The sequence below is a fragment of the Nesoenas mayeri genome (assembly GCF_963082525.1).
Source record: "Nesoenas mayeri genome assembly, chromosome: 4".
Classification (NCBI taxonomy): domain Eukaryota; kingdom Metazoa; phylum Chordata; class Aves; order Columbiformes; family Columbidae; genus Nesoenas; species Nesoenas mayeri.
In genome coordinates, this window is record NC_137540.1 from 24,242,184 (window position 1) to 24,261,595 (window position 19,412).

Consider the following 19,412-nt stretch of genomic DNA (forward strand, 5'->3'; position numbering starts at 1 on the left):
TGTAAAACTGCAGAACACATACATCTTTAGGGCTGGGCTGGAAAGGAAATCAGCAAGATTAAAAAGAACAGTTCCAGGTTCTGCTAAGAAGTCATTGTCTTGTGCTTAGAAAGATAACCTTACTTTCTGGATCTGGATCATGCCATCTAGGATGAGGCATGTAAGTGGTCACAGGCTGAAAGTTTGGCCAATGAAGCTGTTTGTTTGCTTGTTTGAATTTGAATGCTTTATCCAAATGAGGATTGTAGAGTGTTGACTCAAAACTGATAATCCCTGACTATGTGAGCTGCTGAAAGCTCAGTGAAGCAGATGCCACTTTGCTGTGCAGTTATGGAACTGTAAGAGAATTTTAAGAGCTGTTACCTTATGTTAAACTATGTAATTCACAACAAAATAATAGTGGCTGATGCCAGAGTACTTGTACTTTACAGAAATCCCACAAACATTTTCTTTTTCCTTGAAAAGACAACTTCTGCAGCCTCAGTAAAATTAACAACTGAAAGCTTTCTATCTAAAATAGTATCAGTCAGTCCATTATCCTACCCTCCAGCTCCATTAGTGTGATTTCTGGATATCGTTCTAAATGAAACTTATCCTTACCAGACATACCAACCACATGACAATCCATTTTGCCACCAGTGAATCTGAATCATACTGCAGCACAATGACTGTAAGACGTGTAAATTGAACCTTAATTTGCTTTCACCCGCAAGCAGATCTACCAGTATGGGTGACTCCCATTTCCTCATCTTAGCCTACACATGAACTGAGTACACACAATTCAAGAGAAAAAGAAAGTATGCACACTTCATTGAATTCACAGAGGTGAGTTTGTAAAGCAGCTACTTCTCTTTTGCCCCAAATCCAGTCTCTCATTTAATCAACTTCTACAGCAGCTCCCAAATTCAAATTTCTGGGGCTTTGTTTGTTGGGATAAATTTACTACCAACAGATGCCTGATTACCCGCAGAAATTTTCCCTTATTCAAAAATACAGCTTCAAACTAAGAGAGCTTTTGAAATCTGGACATTTAGAGTATCCCTAACCATAACTCTTCACCTAGACACAAACAGTCATAATATGGAATTTTATAAATGGGGTTCAGATGACTCTTCAAGGTAGCTAATGAAAACATTGTTTTCCGAGATAATGGCACAGAAGACTTCGGAAGCAGAAACACATCTCCAGAAACAGAGAATATTGCTGCCTCTTCTTGCTGACTGTATGAAGCAGGCAGGAGTCAGTGGACAAAAAAAAAAGACAGGGCTTAATCACCTCTGTTTTCAGTTGGAGAAAATCAAATGTAAGGAGAGAGAGGGATAAACTTAAGTTGAGGCTCTGGGATTCATGTGGTTCCCAACTGCCAAAACATTTAACAAAGTCTAGAGAATATTGTCAAACCATCCCCATTTCTCCACCTCTGAATTTGGTGTGCCAAAGCTTCAGCAAGATCAACTTTTTTGGTATCCTCCCCTCTTTTTCCTCCCTGTCTGCTATTCAACCCGCAGCCAGGTACATTACTACTCTCCCAACTGGTTTTGTGCTCCTGTATTCCACCAGGACATGGGCTATCTTTACAGCTTGCTCCCTCATGTCTCATTTACAACAACCCCATAAGCAAAACTGCATTTTAAAAAAGAAGCATGCACATGCACCCCAGTCAGCACAAGCCAATTCACTTTGAATTATGTGTACATTCCAGGGAGGGAAAGCTATCCAAGCAAATAAAAGGGAGAGCCTTGTACAAGGCTGCTGTTCTCACAGACTTGTCCCTTACCATTGTGCTGTCTGAAGGCAGGCCTGAGATTCCAAAACCAAAGAGTGTTTACCCTTCACCACTCTCAGAAAATACCATCAGTTTTGTGAGTGAGAAGGCAAAGAAAGCTGGGAGCAAGGGAGAACGGGTGACGCTCCATGCTCTTAAGTGGCAATGCAGGCTTGCAAAATGTAAAAGGTAGAATGTTATTTTCCCTCTGAAATGGGATGCTAGCAGTTGGTGCCAAGGAACAATTACCAAGTTTCAAAAGGAAAACAAAACCATCATCTGCTCCCCTGGTACAGATAAACTGCTTGGGTTTAACAGAAACAACTTCACAACTCTAAACAATTCTGTCTAAGCTGAAAAAACCTACATCACAAAAAAAAGAAGACTGAACAATAACAGCAGAGATGCAGAACTTGGTCTCTCATTCCCTGGCAAGAGTAATACATATTTTTGGAGTCTGTTCTTAATGTTCAGAACTGGCTACACCTGAAGTCAAATATAAGTCTCTTTCCCTTTCCCCAACCCGGCTAAGCACCTAATCACAAAGATCCAAACTTTCTTTAGCGTACAAGATATAAACAACTTCAACCCTGAAACGATACAGCAAAACAACATATAAACCAGCAAGTTCATGAGCACGGCACTTATAATTACACTGTCTTTGGAAGGCTTGTGAGGCTAAATCCACGACGTTCTCACTGTAGATTATAGTGCAGTTTAGATGGTTGGTAGCTTACTACAAACTACTCTGTTACAGCACAGCTGTAATTAAAGCTCTGTCATTCTTTCCACTATAAACACTACTTTTCATGAGTTTATAATTTGGATCGTAAAAATCCGTTCTGAGTGAAAGCTTGGCAAACCAGAGTCTGTGCATGAGAACATTTTCTTTTTCCAAGACAGTCAGCTCAAGGTTTTACGAATAACAAAAGTTTGCCAGCTTAACCCAAGATACGTTAAAGAAGAAATAAGCCATATGTCGCTCAAGTTCCTTCGTAGTTTGAGGACGGAAGTTTTATCTGGCTGAGTTTAGTGTGCAGAGGGTCCAATGCCATTTCCCAAGTTAAAAACTGAAAAACAATGTACAGCTGAAAGCAGAGGCTTACTACAACTTTCACAGACTTAACTGTAACCAAGACCCGGACTCAACCAAATTGAAAATACACCCAAACTTACCAAAGAAGAGTCAGATTGTCTCCAGTCCAATGCTGTTTTGATGGCCCCTTGCCCTTTTGTCTACCCCTCAAGCTGAACAGAACCCTTATTCCTGACAACACAAGCTTTCCAAATACCTTATTCTCTTTCCCTGTTTTTCCTGTCAACACCTATCCTTTGAGGTCATGCTCTGTCCCATGTAGGCAGAGTAGTACTCACTGCCATTTTTGGTGGACTTCTTTTCCACTCCATTTCTAGTTGTTGCCCACCTGTCCACAATGTAACTACCATCTAAGGTAGGCACTAAGCCCCACATCAAGTGCTGTCCAAGAAACCAGCACCGCTACCTTTATCAAGATACACGACATATTTTACCACAGCTTTCCACACAGTTGCTCACATCTCTTGGCTAGGCTGGGTATATGTCAGAAGAGCAATTCCACACACACTTGATAATGCCTGACACTTGGAAGTATCTGTCTAGCCACTAAGTGTTTGAAAATTACATACAATAGTAACTCACAAAAACTTACATGCAGGATTTTTCATTTCTTTGACAGATGAAACTAGCAATAGGTTCTCTTTACAAAAGATCTCAAGGGACTCGTCAGTTGTAAACAAGATGGGAGATAGGGAATAGCAAAACATACAGAACAAAAAAGGAACAGAAGTTATAACAGACTAGTAGACTATGTTCAATCTGCTCATTGAGGTGGAACAGAATACCTTCAGTCAGGCTTCTCAAGCCCTGTCAAACACAACAGCAACTAACTCCTATGTGAAAAACCATCTCATCCATCTTACTAAAATACTCTTTTGAAGGGGCTCTTATTAAAAGTTAATGTTCACAACCAGGTTCTGGCCCAAAACTCTTCTTTAAGTAGTTAACTGACCAAATAAACAAAAAACCAACCAACCAACCAACCAAACAAACAAAAAAACCAAAAAAAAACCCCGCAAGCCTAAAATCAAACGGCAGAGCACTCCTAACTTCAAGTGAAACATACCTTCCTCCTCTACTCAAAGTAGAAAACTCATAAGACAAGAATGTTGCAACCCAGGTATCTATTGAGAAAATATCTTGACTTTTTTTCTAGCAAGTAATAACTGAATTCAGAAGGATGGGCAGTGAGTCATTAGCTGTTGCCTCAATCTTCCCTATACAGATTTGTCACTCAGCTCCTGTGACTATTAAGGCCCAGTTCCCAGTTTACTTTGCACTTTGACCCATTCCCTTTATGAACCGAGTAGTTTCACACATCTGAACTATCTCAGTTGGCAACGCAAGGCATGTTAGATTTTCTGTCTCTCAATCTGTTTGAATGAGAATGATAAACTCTTGCTCATCAATGGGTTTGGCCAAGCTTTGGGTTTTGCTGTTGTGCAACGCAAACCTGCACAAAGCTGAGCTCCTGAATAACAAGGCTATTGAGCTTTCCCAATGCAGGGAGCGGCCTCCTCTTTAAACTCTGTCAGCTGCCTATCTCCAAAGATCTCAGTTGACTCATGCACTTGAGACAGTCCCCTTCAGCTTCAGACTCTTAAACCAAAACCCCAATATATCCCATCAGACATCGTAGTAGACAATGACGGATGGTGAACTTCTATTGAGATAAACAATGGTATCTCCACAGTACTACTTGCATCTACATTCATTTGCTCACATTATAACGTAAGCCTCACTGGAAGATGCTAATTTCATAGCACAAAAAAACTCTGGCTGTCTTGTCTCTACAACTTCTACAGAAGCCATAGTACCTTTTTAAACTGCCTATGCCATTTCAATAACTTTTTCTGGAGCACAAGGCTCACATGCATACGAGAGAAAGGCTAACTGCAATACAGGCATCTCCCAAGGTGGCCACAGTGGACAGATCAGGCATTTTTACAAATTTGACCTCGACAAAAGGCTTTATCATCTCTCCTTAACAGGGATGTTCCTAAGGAGGTGTTTACACCTCAGTGCCAGAAAAAGGGCTAAAGTTTGTGGGTTTTTTTTCCACATAGTTATTTCTGCCATACAACAGCCAGGCAGCCTTGAGTTTTCAACTGTACCAATGTAAACGCACCTGAATAAACGACTGAGCTAGCTCTGTACATACGGCTCCTCTACCACATACTTCAAATGACTAAGTTATGCCTTCTGGTCCATCACAAGCAGCATCTGACTCTGCTCTCAGTTTCTATCCAACTGTCCCAAATTTACAATCCCTGAAAATCACGTCACATTTTCAAAGCAAACAAAATACACAGCTGCCCTTACAGGGTTCTGCATAAAGACAATTTAAAAACTTTCCACAGAACAAATACAAAGACCTTTCCCGCCCCTCACCACCCATGCATTCATTTAATTAACTGAAGGAACCTGTTGCCAAGTATTCCCACTGAGGTAAAGATCTTAACATGAGTCCAAAAAAGATTTCATATTTACAGGCTTAATTGCATCAGCCAAAGTTATATAGTGCAAAAAGAGCGATCTGGAGATGACATTCTCTCTTTCCTCTTGGGAATATATCCATCTCTAGTAGCTGGAGATCAGCATTTTCCTCCAAGGAAGATTACTTGACCATTGGCTGTTGCCAACTTTTTTTCTCTTTTTTTAATTTCAATTGATGACTTTGATATTGGCTGACTTTGAGAGATCAGTTACTTTCACTGGGTGAGTAATTTGGACAAGAATATTTAACTTCATTGGCAACAGGCATTCTAGCGCTTTCACTTTACCTAAAAATAGAAGACAAAATGAAGATCTTGGCGGTTTCAAGAGCTGCTACAAGAGAACTCAAATTTATCATAATGGGAAACCTTTGTTCAATGACTGGAATAACTCAGAAAATCAAAAAGCCTCACTAACCTTCTACATTCATGGCTTCCCTCAGAAGCTGCAACTTCTTCTGCCTTTCTCTTATCCTGTCAAAGGCACTCGATATTGCTGCAGAAGTTGATGTCTCAGGCACATGGCGTGTTTGGTCCAGTTTCTGTGGTCCGAAGACATCTAGTGCTATGCTCCCATCAGAGTATCTTGCTTCCTTGTTTCTGGTAGCAGTAGAAGTCCGTACTGTAAACACTTCACACTGATGGTTGTGGCCATGAGAGCCTCCAGCATGGTCCCTCTCAGCTGCCTTGTCAGTTGTGCAAAGCAAATCTGTGGTGGAAGCCCAGACTTTCCGCTTGGGAGTGACATCTGTATGAAGGTGAACTTTTTTTTCAAACTCACTGGTTTTACATCTATGAGGACAGAAAACATCTTCCTGTCCTGAGCTGCAATCTGAGGAAACACCTTGGAAAAACTCTTCCTCACCTTGTGTTCCTCTAATGGACAGAAATCCCATAGACTTGCTAAGTCCTTTGTTAAGCATGGTCTGCTGAGAGAAGTGAGCTTTGTGTCCATCAGGTGCATCCACCACCAACGTTTTTCCTGCAACAAGGAGACATTTCATACATGTAATTTTGTACTTAATATACAAGAGCATAATAGAAGTTATTTACTATTAAAGTGTGTACTGAGCACACATTTCGGTCTTGATTTTGTCATGAAAAACATGGAGATGGCTACTTAAGAGGCCGCCTCAGTCTCCAAGGACAGGAGTTCAACTACTTCACATCTGAGAGGCATTTTATTTGTTTTATTTCTGAAGTGTTCAAGAAAAAATTATGGCCTACTATAATTCAGCATTAATATTTTAAAAAATTATTATCATGTACATCCTGGAAGTTGTTTTCTCATTAGTGTTACTTTGTCCTGGACTATCACCAAAAGTACTCTTTAATTATCAACCTGAAATCAGACGTTCCTCTCACCTCTCACACCCAAAGACACCACCTACAATTTTTTAATGACAACAAGTCCAAGTTTGTTCCATAGATTCACAGATGCCCTGCAGTAGTGCCAGTAGTAAGAGAAGAATGACTGTGTAGTTAGGAATTTTAAAAACCCTGGATCTTCCTTTAATGACTATTTTTGGTGATGACAGCCTATGCAGATAAAGAATACTCTAAAATAAAAAAAAACCAACAGAGCTTCCAAGACCATGAATGTCTCAGCCAAAAAAATTTCCCAAAGTATTAGCCTGATTTTACAAAACTCATTACAAACTTTGGTAAGAACAATCAACTTTTTTCATATCAACAGATGACCTATAAATTTACCTTTCATGTTCTTAAGACTTCCAGAGATCAGAATAAAAAAATTATAACAGTAACATCACAGAGGAACACCAACAAAGAATACCCCCACTGCTACTGACTTTCTGTTAGCAAACTAAAATTTTAATGCTTCTGCATTATTAAAGTTGTGAAAATCCAAAGTCTACTGTACATAACACACGTGCAGCAATCTACTCACAACTCCAACGGACTGAGTACATTGCAAAAATTATTATGATGTCAAACCTTTCCAATCTGTAGCACACTGGATTAATATGGCAATTTCGACCTCATCATGATACCGCTGACAAGAAAACCCAACTAAAAATATTCCGGGCTGGGCTGCCTAAGTAATGCCAAGATGGAGTCAGGACGTCATGTGATGCTTTTCTTAGAGCTTTTTTAGAGCTCTCTAGTGAGACATTACCAGGTGCATCTTTTAAGAAGCAGCCTTGAAGACATCATCACAAAAGAAAGCAGTTGTGAGCCCAAAGTGAGTTAGTTTCAAAGAACACTTTAAGGACGCTCATAATTATACTCAGAAATGCTTTAAAAGCTTATGGCTTCACAGTTTTCAACGCTGATATTACACTTGAAGAGAGGCTGTTCATTATCAGTTTCTATTTCTGTGTTAGTTTAATAACAACAGATGTTTAAAAAAAAAAGGAAGACTAAAACCAAACATAACCAAGAAGTCCCCTGTTTCTTACCAACACACAAATACATGATTGTTGCAAAAGCGTCTTCTAAGTAATTATACAGCTCCCACATGTTCCAGGCAGTCCAGAGAACAAAAACCTTCGCCAAAGAGAATGAACTAATCTTCTGAAAGGATTTGAAGTATAACTTCATATTTTACAAATACAGCCTTAACCCTAAACTCAAGTCAAAATATTTAACTTTGTGGTCAGATAAATCTTATTCTCAGGCTATACATCACTCATAAGGCTAGCAAATTACATATAATATTCACAGACATAAAAAAGCCTTCTAAAAACAGTCATTCACTGGGAAGTTCCCACTACCTACTCAAAGCAGCGGGATGATATCCACCCTGCAAACACATACTTCACATTCATGTACATGCACACCAAGGACAGACGTTCCTGGATAGGATTTTAACTCAGCCATTTCACAGGGAGATATAACCTGCAATACTGCCGTGTTTAAGATGGTCACCAAAAAAGCAAATCAAAAGGAGTTCCCAGAGTCCTCTCCAATAATGAGAGTTCAGGGATAATTTTAGGTAAAAAACCAAACAAACAAAAAATGAAACAAAACAACAAAAAAAGGCAAACAAAAAAACAACCAAACAACCCCCCACAAACCCCACAACCCCCCTACACACAGTTTTCAGGGTTTTTTTTAATTAAAAAAAAAAAAAAAAAGCAACTCAGCTCTTCAACACTGGAAGTATTTACACGCACAAGACTTTGCTAAGCAAAGCAATGGCAAGAAAATCAGAAAAAAAAAAGAAAAGAAAGAAACAGTTGCAACTCCAGTATCCTACTGAGGCTGCAAATTCACGATTACTTGCTACATCTTTGGTCATGACTCAGAATAATATTCCTGGTTAAAAGACCACTGAGGTCTCTGCATGTTGAAGTGTTATCTTGTTTCAACATGGCATGCAGTGAACCACAACACCAGTGGGTATCGTCACCGTGGAAAACCCAGACACAAATATATCTGCTCTATGCTGGTGAGAACAGCAGTGAAGCGGCACAGCCACCAGCGACAAGGAGTGCTAGAGGGGAAGGAGCATCCTCCTTATCAAATTCAGACTAGGTATAACAAAAGTTGCTCCCAGTTCATATGAAGGCTCATAAGACACAAGCTCCTTGTTTCAGCACAACAGAGATGCTTTCTGTTCCCCAGGTCATCCACCCACCTGCTTATGAGGAAAAGTGAATGCCATGAACGCTATATCATCAGCAGTGACTGGGAAAGTGCTCATCGCTGCAGCCTGAAAACACTTTCAGCTGTGTGATGAGACAGGAGATGACTCGGCAATGTGCACTCACAGCCCAGAAGACCAACGCCATTCTGGGCTGCACCAAAAGTAATGTGGCCAGCAGGTTGAGGTGATTCTGCCCCTCTATACTCTGCTCTGGTGAGACCCCACCTGGAGTCCTGCGTCCAGCTCTGGAGCCCTCAGTACAGGAAAGACATGAACCTGTTGGAGAGGGGCCAGAGGAGGCCACAAAAATGACCAGAGGGCTGGAATAGCTCTGCTGTGAGGACAGGCTGAGAGAGTTCAGGGTATTCACCCTAAAGAAAAGGCTCCAGGGAGACCTTGTTGAGGCCTTTCAGTACTTAGAGAGGCCTATAAGAAACATGGGGACAAACTTTTTAGCAGGGCCTGAAGCAATAAGTAATGGTTTTAAACTAAAGGAGGGGAGATTCAGACTAGATGTAAGGATTTTTTTTTTAATTATGAAGGTGACCTTTTTTTAATGATGATGATGGGCCAAGTTGCCCAGAGCGGTGGTAGATGCCCCATCCCTGGAGATGTTCAAGGCCAGGCTGGATGGGGCTCTGAGCAACCTGATCTAGTTGAAGATGTCCCTGCTCGTGGGGGTGGTCTAGACGACCTTTGAAGGTCCCTTCCAGCCAGAACAATTTTATGATTCTATGAGCTGTCCCATCAGAAAGCAGTGTAGGAGACATTCCACTCCCGAGCTGCTCTTCCACTCTGCTGAGTGGAGACATCTACAGATCTTTAACTCATGTCCAAATTGACTTATGCAGCCAACATGAGTTTTTCACATAGTACCAAAAGGAATCTACGGCTGTCCTTAGTACTCAGTCTTGAGACTGTAAAATTCTCTTGGATATCTTTCGTCTTTCCTTTAGTACTCTCCCCATTCCCACTTCTGCTTTTCACATGTCTGGGCACTTCTTCCGACCTTTGCAAAACCCATCCCTCTCTACATAACATAATTTCAGAAGCTGTTCCCAAACTGTCTCATAGTGTCAACATGAGCTGTTTAAGAATTATCCTGAGAGAAAGGTAAAGAAAAGCCTAATGGGCAAACGGTGCACAGCCTACTCATGGTGGGCATCCTGAGAGGGCAAATGGAAACAAAGCAGAAACACAGAATTTTCAGATCCATACTTCATACCAGCCCAGCATCCGTCCTGCTCTCAGCAACAGAGATCAACAGTCATGGACAAGACTTCTCAGTAGAGAAGCAACTCAATTGCAGATACCACGAACAAATTGGATTAGGCAATCAGCAATCAGGCCAATTCTTCTATTTTAATAACTTAAAACTGTCCTCATCCTTCCTTACTTTTTTAAAAATACATTTATAGACTTTGTAAGTCACAAAAACAGGCATTTTCACTTTCCACACCCCACCTCAGACTTCCTCACACTGCCCTCAGCATTAATTAGATCAAAGGTCTTTAATGAGTGCAATAAGTCTCTTTCAAGCACAAGACTCACATCTCTCACTTTGAGCTAGCAGAACACCTCCAGAATAGAGCAGACTGGAATCATATGCCCTTCTTTGACACTATAGTCTTCAAACCACTTTTCCAGTATATTTCTCTCACCCTCAAACACATATTTTCAGTTGAATGGCATACACAAGTACAAATTCTTTAGGTCAATAGGCCACCAACTTTTTTTTCTGTCTTTTATGATAAAATGTGTGGGAAAATAAAGAGAAGAACTATCAGTTAAAAATATATGTGCTTAACAAAGTTCCAACTAATAATCAAAAGGAACTTGACTGCATAATGGAACTTTTATGTCTTTAAATTTTAAGGGATGTTGAGATTCTTGTTATGACTTTCCTTAAAAAAAAAAAAAAAAAAAAAAAAAAAAAGCTTGTATTTGTAAATGGAAATGCCAGAGACCTATCCAAAGCTTCTTGACTCCACTAAAGACATTAAGTACCTCGCCTGAGACCACACAGAGCTACTCCATGCTTCAGTTACCCAAGAGTATAACAGAACAGAGAAGTGCTTCCCTGCTTGCCACTGATGGTGACAGGACAAGCAATTAGCAAATAAGATACTACAGCATGTAAGTAACTTCAACAGCCAGGCTTTCCCCTTCCCCAAATATTTCTCTGCTGAACGAACCTCTTCTTCATGCTCATCTGAACAGTATCTGGGTTCTTGATTTCATGTATTGCCCTTAGGTGTTTATCCTCCACTTGATGTTACATTAGTGCAATTATTTATAATTACTGTAAATAATTCGAATGCAATTATAGTAATTGCATTATTCCAAAGTATAATATATAGCAAGGGAATATATACAATAAAAATAGCAATTAGCCACCAAGAGTTCACTTCGAAATTCCCTTCTGGCGCTAAAATGAAAATCTAGTTTTCCACACACCTTCAACTGGCAGAAGTTGTATTTGCTAAACGACCATGGATCTGCTTCCTTTTTTTCCCTTTGGTGTCTTCAGCTATAAATGCAATTACAGCCTCTTTGACAGCAGTGTCAGTCACAAACCATCTTTTACTCACACTGACAGTAATCTGTTTGACTTTCCTCTGAGCAAGAGAGCCGTTATTTGGTCCTAAATTCAGTCTGTCTGCAATTAGTTGCGTACCAGCTTGGTCATCCAGGCAATTGATCACATATTATGTAAGTGCAAACACTGCCAGTGCCATCACAGGCTGTATCTGTTTCTACTGAATAAACACAGCTCAAGTTTCTTTAAAGCCTGATTGCCTTTTGTTTGTACAAAATAAAATACCTTTTTCAGCTCTATTTTAGCAATGCTTATGTATATACATGTATATAGACACACGCTGTCATTGCCAGACCAGAAGGTCTGAAAAGAGGAAATTATTATACGGGAGTTTAAAAAACATCTCCCACACCACCTCTGAGCAGAAAACAGAATAAGAGAAAAACCCTTATCCCAAGACAATGAAGTTATTTTCTCAAATCTGAGTGGGCAGCTGAAGGAGGAGTTGGGTTTGCAGTCCCTTTAGGGTAGGCTGAGAGCCAAATAGAAGACAACAGGGCCAGATGTGGCCTGTGGGTTGACTGCTACAAATGACACCTCTATTTTTTTTTAAGTTGTTGCAAAAATCCAAGTTTCAGATATAACTACTCCTACAACAATGCATTCTTTGTGAAGGAAGAAACGAGCTGGACACAAGAACTGCTAGAAGCGCTGGAAGTAATGGCCAAGCTATAAATCCTGTTGAACAATTTGTGTTCTGCTTTGGACTGACATGACCCCTTTAGCAAAAAACCAAATACCTTTAGAAACCAGGCATCTTGTTCAAAACTGGGGTTGCAAACCTTGCCAAGCTGCACTTTGTAAAAGCAGCATTTTACCTATTACCTTCCGCAGTACCTTTGCAGAAGAGAAAAACTGCACCTTTGCTCTTTCCCACTCGGTTTATGGGCCAATTTCTTTCTGGTACATATCTCAACCAAGTAGGCAAAAGGGCCACTCAGCAATTCTCCTCCTGGATTTCTGTGTACCCTGGGAGGAGCTCAGTCATAGAGCTGCTTTTCTGCATCGAGACAGCATTTGACACCTCTGGTTTGGTTTCCTCACTGATCTCCGTGTCCATTCTTGTTCTGTCTCCAGCATTCCGAGTTTGTCCTCAGCAGCACCACTGTGATGGCAGCTCCAATGCTGCCAGGCTGGAGCCACAGCAAAGCTGCAGGAATCAAACTCAGGCTTAAAAGATCCCTGTACCAAAACCAACCAGCAGTATTGCTGGATGCAAACAGGAACAGTTACTGGAGGAAAACAGGCATGGTTTCTGGAGCACAAAAGAACAATTCTGGTTTTTTTGTTTTAAATATTCATCTGGCTTCCATTTGGTTTTGCTGAACTCTGGAAAGTTATTCTCCACCTACTCACTTCTTTTTTTCTAGTACTGAGGAGACAGGGGGGGAAAAAAAAGTATTTCCAGATGAGAGATTTTCAAGTCATTGGAATTAACTTCAAGTTGTATTTTTTGATAAGTTAAAGCTGTGTGCTTGGATTTAGCAAGAAAATGAGTGTTTCAGTTGACACATGGAAATCATCACTATAAACCATTTCTTTATAGACTAAAAGCTGCATTTTCATCTAAATGCAGCACTAAACTGATCCACAAATAATTTCCCCGGATCAAAAGCAAAAGGGTACATTTTCTTCTGTGCGAGAGTTTTAGTATTAGTAATTAGTAATTAGTAATTTTTATTCCAGAGAAGGGTAACTAAAAGTTAGAATTTCCTGTTAAAATTAAAATCAACTTCACTTAGCCTTAGAATCTTTTATTCAGTTTACAACACCTACCATTTTTGCTGTACCTGACTGAGAGTATAGTCTAATTAAACAGGGACTTTATCAACAGCTAAAATTTTGTTCAGGATTTCCAGTTATTTTGCGTTACATACAGAAAAGGTGAACCTTAATGATCTTTTAAAAATGGCATATATTCTTTTAGCAGAGACAAAGGTGGGAATTTTGCAGGATACCACTGTAGCATTGTAACACACAAAGTTAACTCAGGACAGTCTACTACACTGTGCAAGTTGAGTTAAAAGACCCTGTGAGATGTCTGTTAGCTAAATGTCTTTAGAAAGAGGAAATATCTCTGCAAAGGTCTGCTCTTGTTATTCACAGATCATCAACACAGTTGGAACTTTGTAAATAAACACAAAAGGTGACTCACCAATGCTTCCCTGGTGCAGGATTTCAAGTTACAGAGATTCTAGCCAGGCTTTAAAGAGAGTGTGCATCCTTTTGAAGGACAAGTGACATAGTTTGTGGCAAAAAGAGTAATGTAATGAATTAATTCTTGCTTCATATTTGGAAGAGTTTCACAACTACTTACTCTCACACCAAAATCATTTTATCAAGCAACTTCCAAAAATAATTCTTGAAGACTCTTAAGGTCTAAAGTGTTTTGAGTTGGAAACTTAAATAACACTCATTGGTTCAGATGACTCACACCAGTTTTTGCCACTTCTATTTCTGCTGGCCATGTCAGTTCCAACATACTGTGTTCCGAGTATGACTTGACTGAAAGTAAACATTCTTTAATATCAATTTAATATAAATTAGTTGTAGAGTCAGCCCTGCCATAACGTTCATTCACCAAGATGGCCACAGAAAACGAGTCAAGAAAGAGACAAAAAATAAATTTAATTGGGGAGAATATCAGAATGAAGCTATTTATTAATTTAGTAATTATCTTTAAGATGCAAAGATGGAAACGAAAAGCTGAAAATGTCCAACCTTGGTACATACGGAGAGTAAAATATCTGATTTAAACATATGAAGTGGAAAAATATTTCAAAACATTTTCCCTAAGACAATAATAAAGACCCAGCAGTAATAATTTTGGATGATCACAGTACAGAAAACTCATCTTGACATTAATGACTTTCCTAAACTTAAGGCAAAAATCTTAGCATTTTTCAAAGACTGCAAACATCTAAGGTATTAGGTGGCTACTCTCCAATTAGAAGCACATCTTCCTGCTGAACCATCTCTGTGTTCACAAACTTGGCATGATTTACCAGCTATCTTAAGTTAGACATTCAGAGTAACATTCTGATAGTCTTGAGTTCATAATAAATGCCTTAGCTCTACAGTGCTTTTTTCTCCATTAAATAAGATTTTAACAGTGACTCAGAATTTCACCTCAGTCACTATCAAACAAGTTTTCTGTCCTGTCCAGCAAAGACCTCTGCTCACTTTATTTACTCCCTTAAATATGCTGGTAAAATGACTGGTAAAATTAGACATGTTCCTATGTGTGCCCCCACACCCACAACTGTCCCAGTGCTAAATCGGGCCCTAAATGCCTTTTCAGAGAAGTTAAACCCAAACATTTAGAGAAAAGATGATGGATATAACTTCTAACTTATTAGAAAGACATTTAACTCAGAATCATAATCCCATCTGGGAGTTTACTACCTAAGTATTTGCTGTTCTGCAACTGGCATAAGAAGTGTGTATTTCAACTACCCACAGCAGCAAAAACAGTAGCATCAATAGGAAAAAAAAAAAAAAAAAAAAAAGGACTTTACTTTTCTATTTTTTTTTAATTGTTTTGTTTGGGGGTTTTTTGTGTGTGTTTTTTGTTTTGTTTTTTTTTACCATTACTAATTTTCTTAAACTCTCACCTGGCTGTCTATTTGTGGCTCTTCAATCAATTAGATTATCAGTGTAATTAGTACTACATTCCACAGTTCACTTTTCCATAAATCTAAAAGCTGTGCCCCCAGGGCGGCGGATCCATGCTGCTACTGGCAGCATTTGCAGCAGCAAACCAGCACACAGTTACAGAAAAATACATAAATCAGCATTAAATTGCCCTGAATCAAACGTGAGCTGTCTCTCATTAATATCAGACATCCATTTCACTGGGTCCTCACTAACTTTCAAATACATAACTCAGTACATACATCAAGAGGAAAGCTGGATTCGTTATGTGTAAATTGTGTTTTCTTACATTTTGCGTTTTACTGACAGTCTATATTCCCTGAGGGCTCAGTGAAATGGAGATCAAGGAATGAATTGAAGATCAAAATACAGAGAAATAAGATGGTGCTAGTAAGACATACCAGGAAATGGGACTGGTAATAGAAGTAGAATTGGGAAATGTTTTGGGGAAGTTACCAGGGTTGTAAGCCCTCTAAGGAAAAGGAGAAAAATAATGAGAGTGCCACAGGTAACCAATGTGATACAAAGTAATTGAAATACCTTGGAGTAGAAACAGTACAGAAAGGACGCAAAAAAATAAAAGAACGACTGACTTAATTTCCGTTCCTTTCTGAGAATAAAGACTCGACTAACAGAAAATAAAAAAAAATATTTTCTGCTTCTAGGGATAAGGTGAAGAGAGAAGCCTAACACCAAGTTATGACACACAAGCAGTGACTGAAAAACATTTTTGCTGGTTGACAGCTCATCTTGACAAAAAGAGGAAAAAAATCAAGTATCCAAGAGCCTCTCATTAATAACTAGTACCTTCGAGACCAGGCTTGGACTGTTTTCACTGGAACAGTGATGCACAAACATGCATTCCCTGGAGCACCCTATGCAAGCAGGTACTTTCAATATACTTAAGAGAAGTAGGGTTTAGAGGATGGGGACTATTGAGCCAGCTTGATAGCTGGTGGTTTTCAAGCTGACTCATTTAACAAATATGATATGGTCCTCCTTCCACTTATGAGTGGTTTCCTCTTTCCTTACCTCCCTGAAACAATGGTACAATCCCACCTGGCCTCCATGTCTACCTCTCACTGTCAAAGCACAGCAGAACTATGACGGAACATAGAACACCTCTCTTCAGGAAAACAGAAGAGGTGGAGAAAAACTGTGTGTGCAGAAATGGGAAGCAGGCACAGAGACTGTGTACAACTAGAGCTATGAAGAGATAAAGCCAAGTCCACAGGAAAGAGGGAACTAAGAAAAACGTTCCTGTTCCTGTAGCTGATCTACTTTCAGCTGAAGATTCCCTTCTCCAGAAACAAAACTTTTGACCGACAACCTTTAAAACCCATTCCTACCATCAGGACTGAACTGTGAGAAGATGCTTATTTTCTTGAAACAATTATTCTCATGTCACCACACCAATGCTTAGGTAGACATTGAATCATCAGAGTTCTGTGAATGTCAGCAAGTGCTCCCCTATTCAGTTTCTCTGGCTGCAAAAATCTACCAAAACTTGGTCTTCCAAAGGGCTCTCTTTATTGCCATAATCCTTACTGCAACGGAGCACTTACCTGTGGGAAGTCCTTTTCCCCTCAGCCTCTCCCGAATAGCCTGGCTCCTGTCTGGCTGTACTCTTCTGTCTCCATTGTAAGAAAGTTGATCCACCTGCAACATGGACAGTAACACAAAGTCATATATCGGAAGAGTTCACAGTAGCATGAAACAAGTGTCCATTAGGTAAATGCACTGGTTCATAAAAAAAAACCCCAGAGGTTCAGCAGTGAGAATGTCCCCTAGAATTCTCCATATTTGAATAATCTGTGCATTATTTTTACTACACATTTGGTCTACTTTTTCCAGTTAGTGTAGATTAAGTTCACAAGCATGTAACTTAAAGACATTCCAGCCCTACAGCAAACTGAAGGGACAGCAACACTCAAAAACTTTGTTCCATGTGTGCAACATGACTGGACCTTGTGATTGGCCTGATGACTTTTCTATGTAACAGGGAGAAATGTCTTGTACCTGAAAGTTTTAGAGTAATACCTCAACACAGGTTATTATACATGTAAAATCTCATCCACTTGTGACAAGCCTCTTCCTTATCCCTCAGGCACATTCCTGTCGTGTGTCAGACTTAATTCTTCCCATTAGTAACTTTTAACTTTTTTCATTTAATCACCACTTCCCTAAAAAATTATTTCACATCTACAGTCACTCAAAGAAGAGCTACTTTGCTGCAGCAAAGAATCTTAGGTTAGGTCTTTTGATACAGTGTGAATCAGCCTGACTTGGACGGTGGCTTATTTGGGAGATGGGAAGGAGAAACTGAGCAGTCTTCAGTGCCTCACAGTCACAATGCGACTCAATTAACATAAACCAGACTGAACCAGTCTTGTGCCACACTGCCCTCTACAAATCATATTAATGTGGAAAGTGAAAATATTCAAACAGGACCTTTCAGCTGTGTTTTACCGACCACCAAATGACCTGCTATAGAGCTAATACTCCTCCAGCCTTTGAAAAGGCAAATCAAGATGGGAGGTACACTGATCTTGGAACTGGAAGTTGAGCCATGGTTTTGAAAAAAACAATTTGATGTGCTTTCCTTACTCACTTAAAAATTCAAGCACACACACAGAGCACTAAATATTAAAACCAGTAGGGATGGCTAGATAAGGTACACAAAACCACAGCAGCACAGCTATGTTGTTCTTCTGTCAACACTCTCTTCTACTCAGCTATTTTGTTCTCATCTTCTTGCAAAGCCAATGCAGTGACATGTTATGAATTAGGCTAAAAAGGTTCCTGGCAGAGGACATCTAGAAGATAAGCAAAACTTCAGCACTGGATAACCTCCATCAGTCCCACTCCTTCATTATCAACATTGTCTAGGAGACAGGAACACACTTGCTGGGTCCAGCTCAGCATCGGATTTTGGGATGTACATTTGGGACCAGCTATTGCTGCCTTGGGCAGGCCAGTCCAGACGAGTCTGTCATACCAACCTCAGGCTCCCTCTGAAAGTTGCCAACAAGAGCAAGATGACGAAAAGCAGAAAAATTGCTAAGCAGAAAGGGCCATTAAGAACTTGGAGACTAATGACTCACTCTCCACGCTGGTTGTTTCTATAGCTCGTGGTCTGATTTAAGGTTTGGATCTTTATTGTAATAGCGTCACTGACTAAGGCCTTGTAGGCCTTTATTTCATTGAATCAAAGACTAGCTCCACTTGGCAACTGCACAAGACTTCAGACGTTACAGCGAGGAGCACCCGACTGACAGACATAACCTCACAGACTAGACAATGCTTTGTGGAGCTCAGGCTCAGCCCTATTTCTGAGATTAGATCATAACAAAAGGGTTTTTTTAAAATAAAGCATTATCAAGTCAAACACTTTTCTCGCAATTACAGTGCTGTCTATTCAGACACTGATTTTTACACTGGCATAAGCCCTATGAGATAAAAAAGGAGTTTCAATGGTATAAAACTGGACAGAATTCAGGACCATTGTGGGATATCACTCCAGCAATAATAAACCACTTGGCATTTGTTATGATTATAAACAGAATACAAGCAAAGGAAATACTGGCCAGAGAACAAGCCAACAATACTGACAATTTACGGCCTGCCTTCCTTGCTACTCAGGGCCTTAAAATTATTTAACTATACTGAAGTTATGCTGTAACGGTTTAGGTGAAGGGAGAGGTTGCCTGTCAGGATTGGTAGCTTTTCAAGATGAGTTCACATAATTTCTTTCATTTCTGAAAACAGTTTAATGCACTTGTCATCATTAGACAATAACGTCCTCCACAGTAATGATATCCAAGAGCTGAGCAGAAGTGGAAGAGGATTGGCACACCACCTAAAAAAGTCCTTCTTCCTCTTAATAAGCAACTCTCCAGAAGTCAAGCATAACTTCAAAAAAGAAAATGGACAGTCACCATTTTTGAAGCATTTCAAGTACCAAGTAGTCTAATGCTTGCCCAAAGTTCATGATCTTTTTTGTTCTCCAGTTTTTCCCTACTTTTCTTTCAACAAAGACAAATGGTTCAGAAAATTATCTTGCTCAGAAACAGCTGCTGTGAATATATATTCCAGGAGGAACTGTGAAGTGCACAAATTGTTACCAAGGGGAGAGAAGCAATTCCCTCCTTTCAACACTCCCCCTTATCAAATTGCAACATAATCTAACAAGA

The 19,412-nt window shown here is 39.7% G+C and overlaps 1 protein-coding gene across 1 annotated transcript in view; it reads right to left on the minus strand.

The window, feature by feature from the left end:
• PTPN13 (protein tyrosine phosphatase non-receptor type 13) overlaps positions 1-19,412 on the minus strand; it is a gene marked incomplete at both ends in the record, with an annotated part of 91,249 nt that overhangs the window by 54,947 nt on the left and 16,890 nt on the right. The window contains 2 exons of the mRNA XM_080343110.1: positions 5,775-6,338; positions 16,785-16,878. Coding sequence (XP_080199236.1) covers positions 5,775-6,338; positions 16,785-16,878 — 658 coding nt within the window. The remainder of the gene's footprint in view (positions 1-5,774; positions 6,339-16,784; positions 16,879-19,412) is intronic.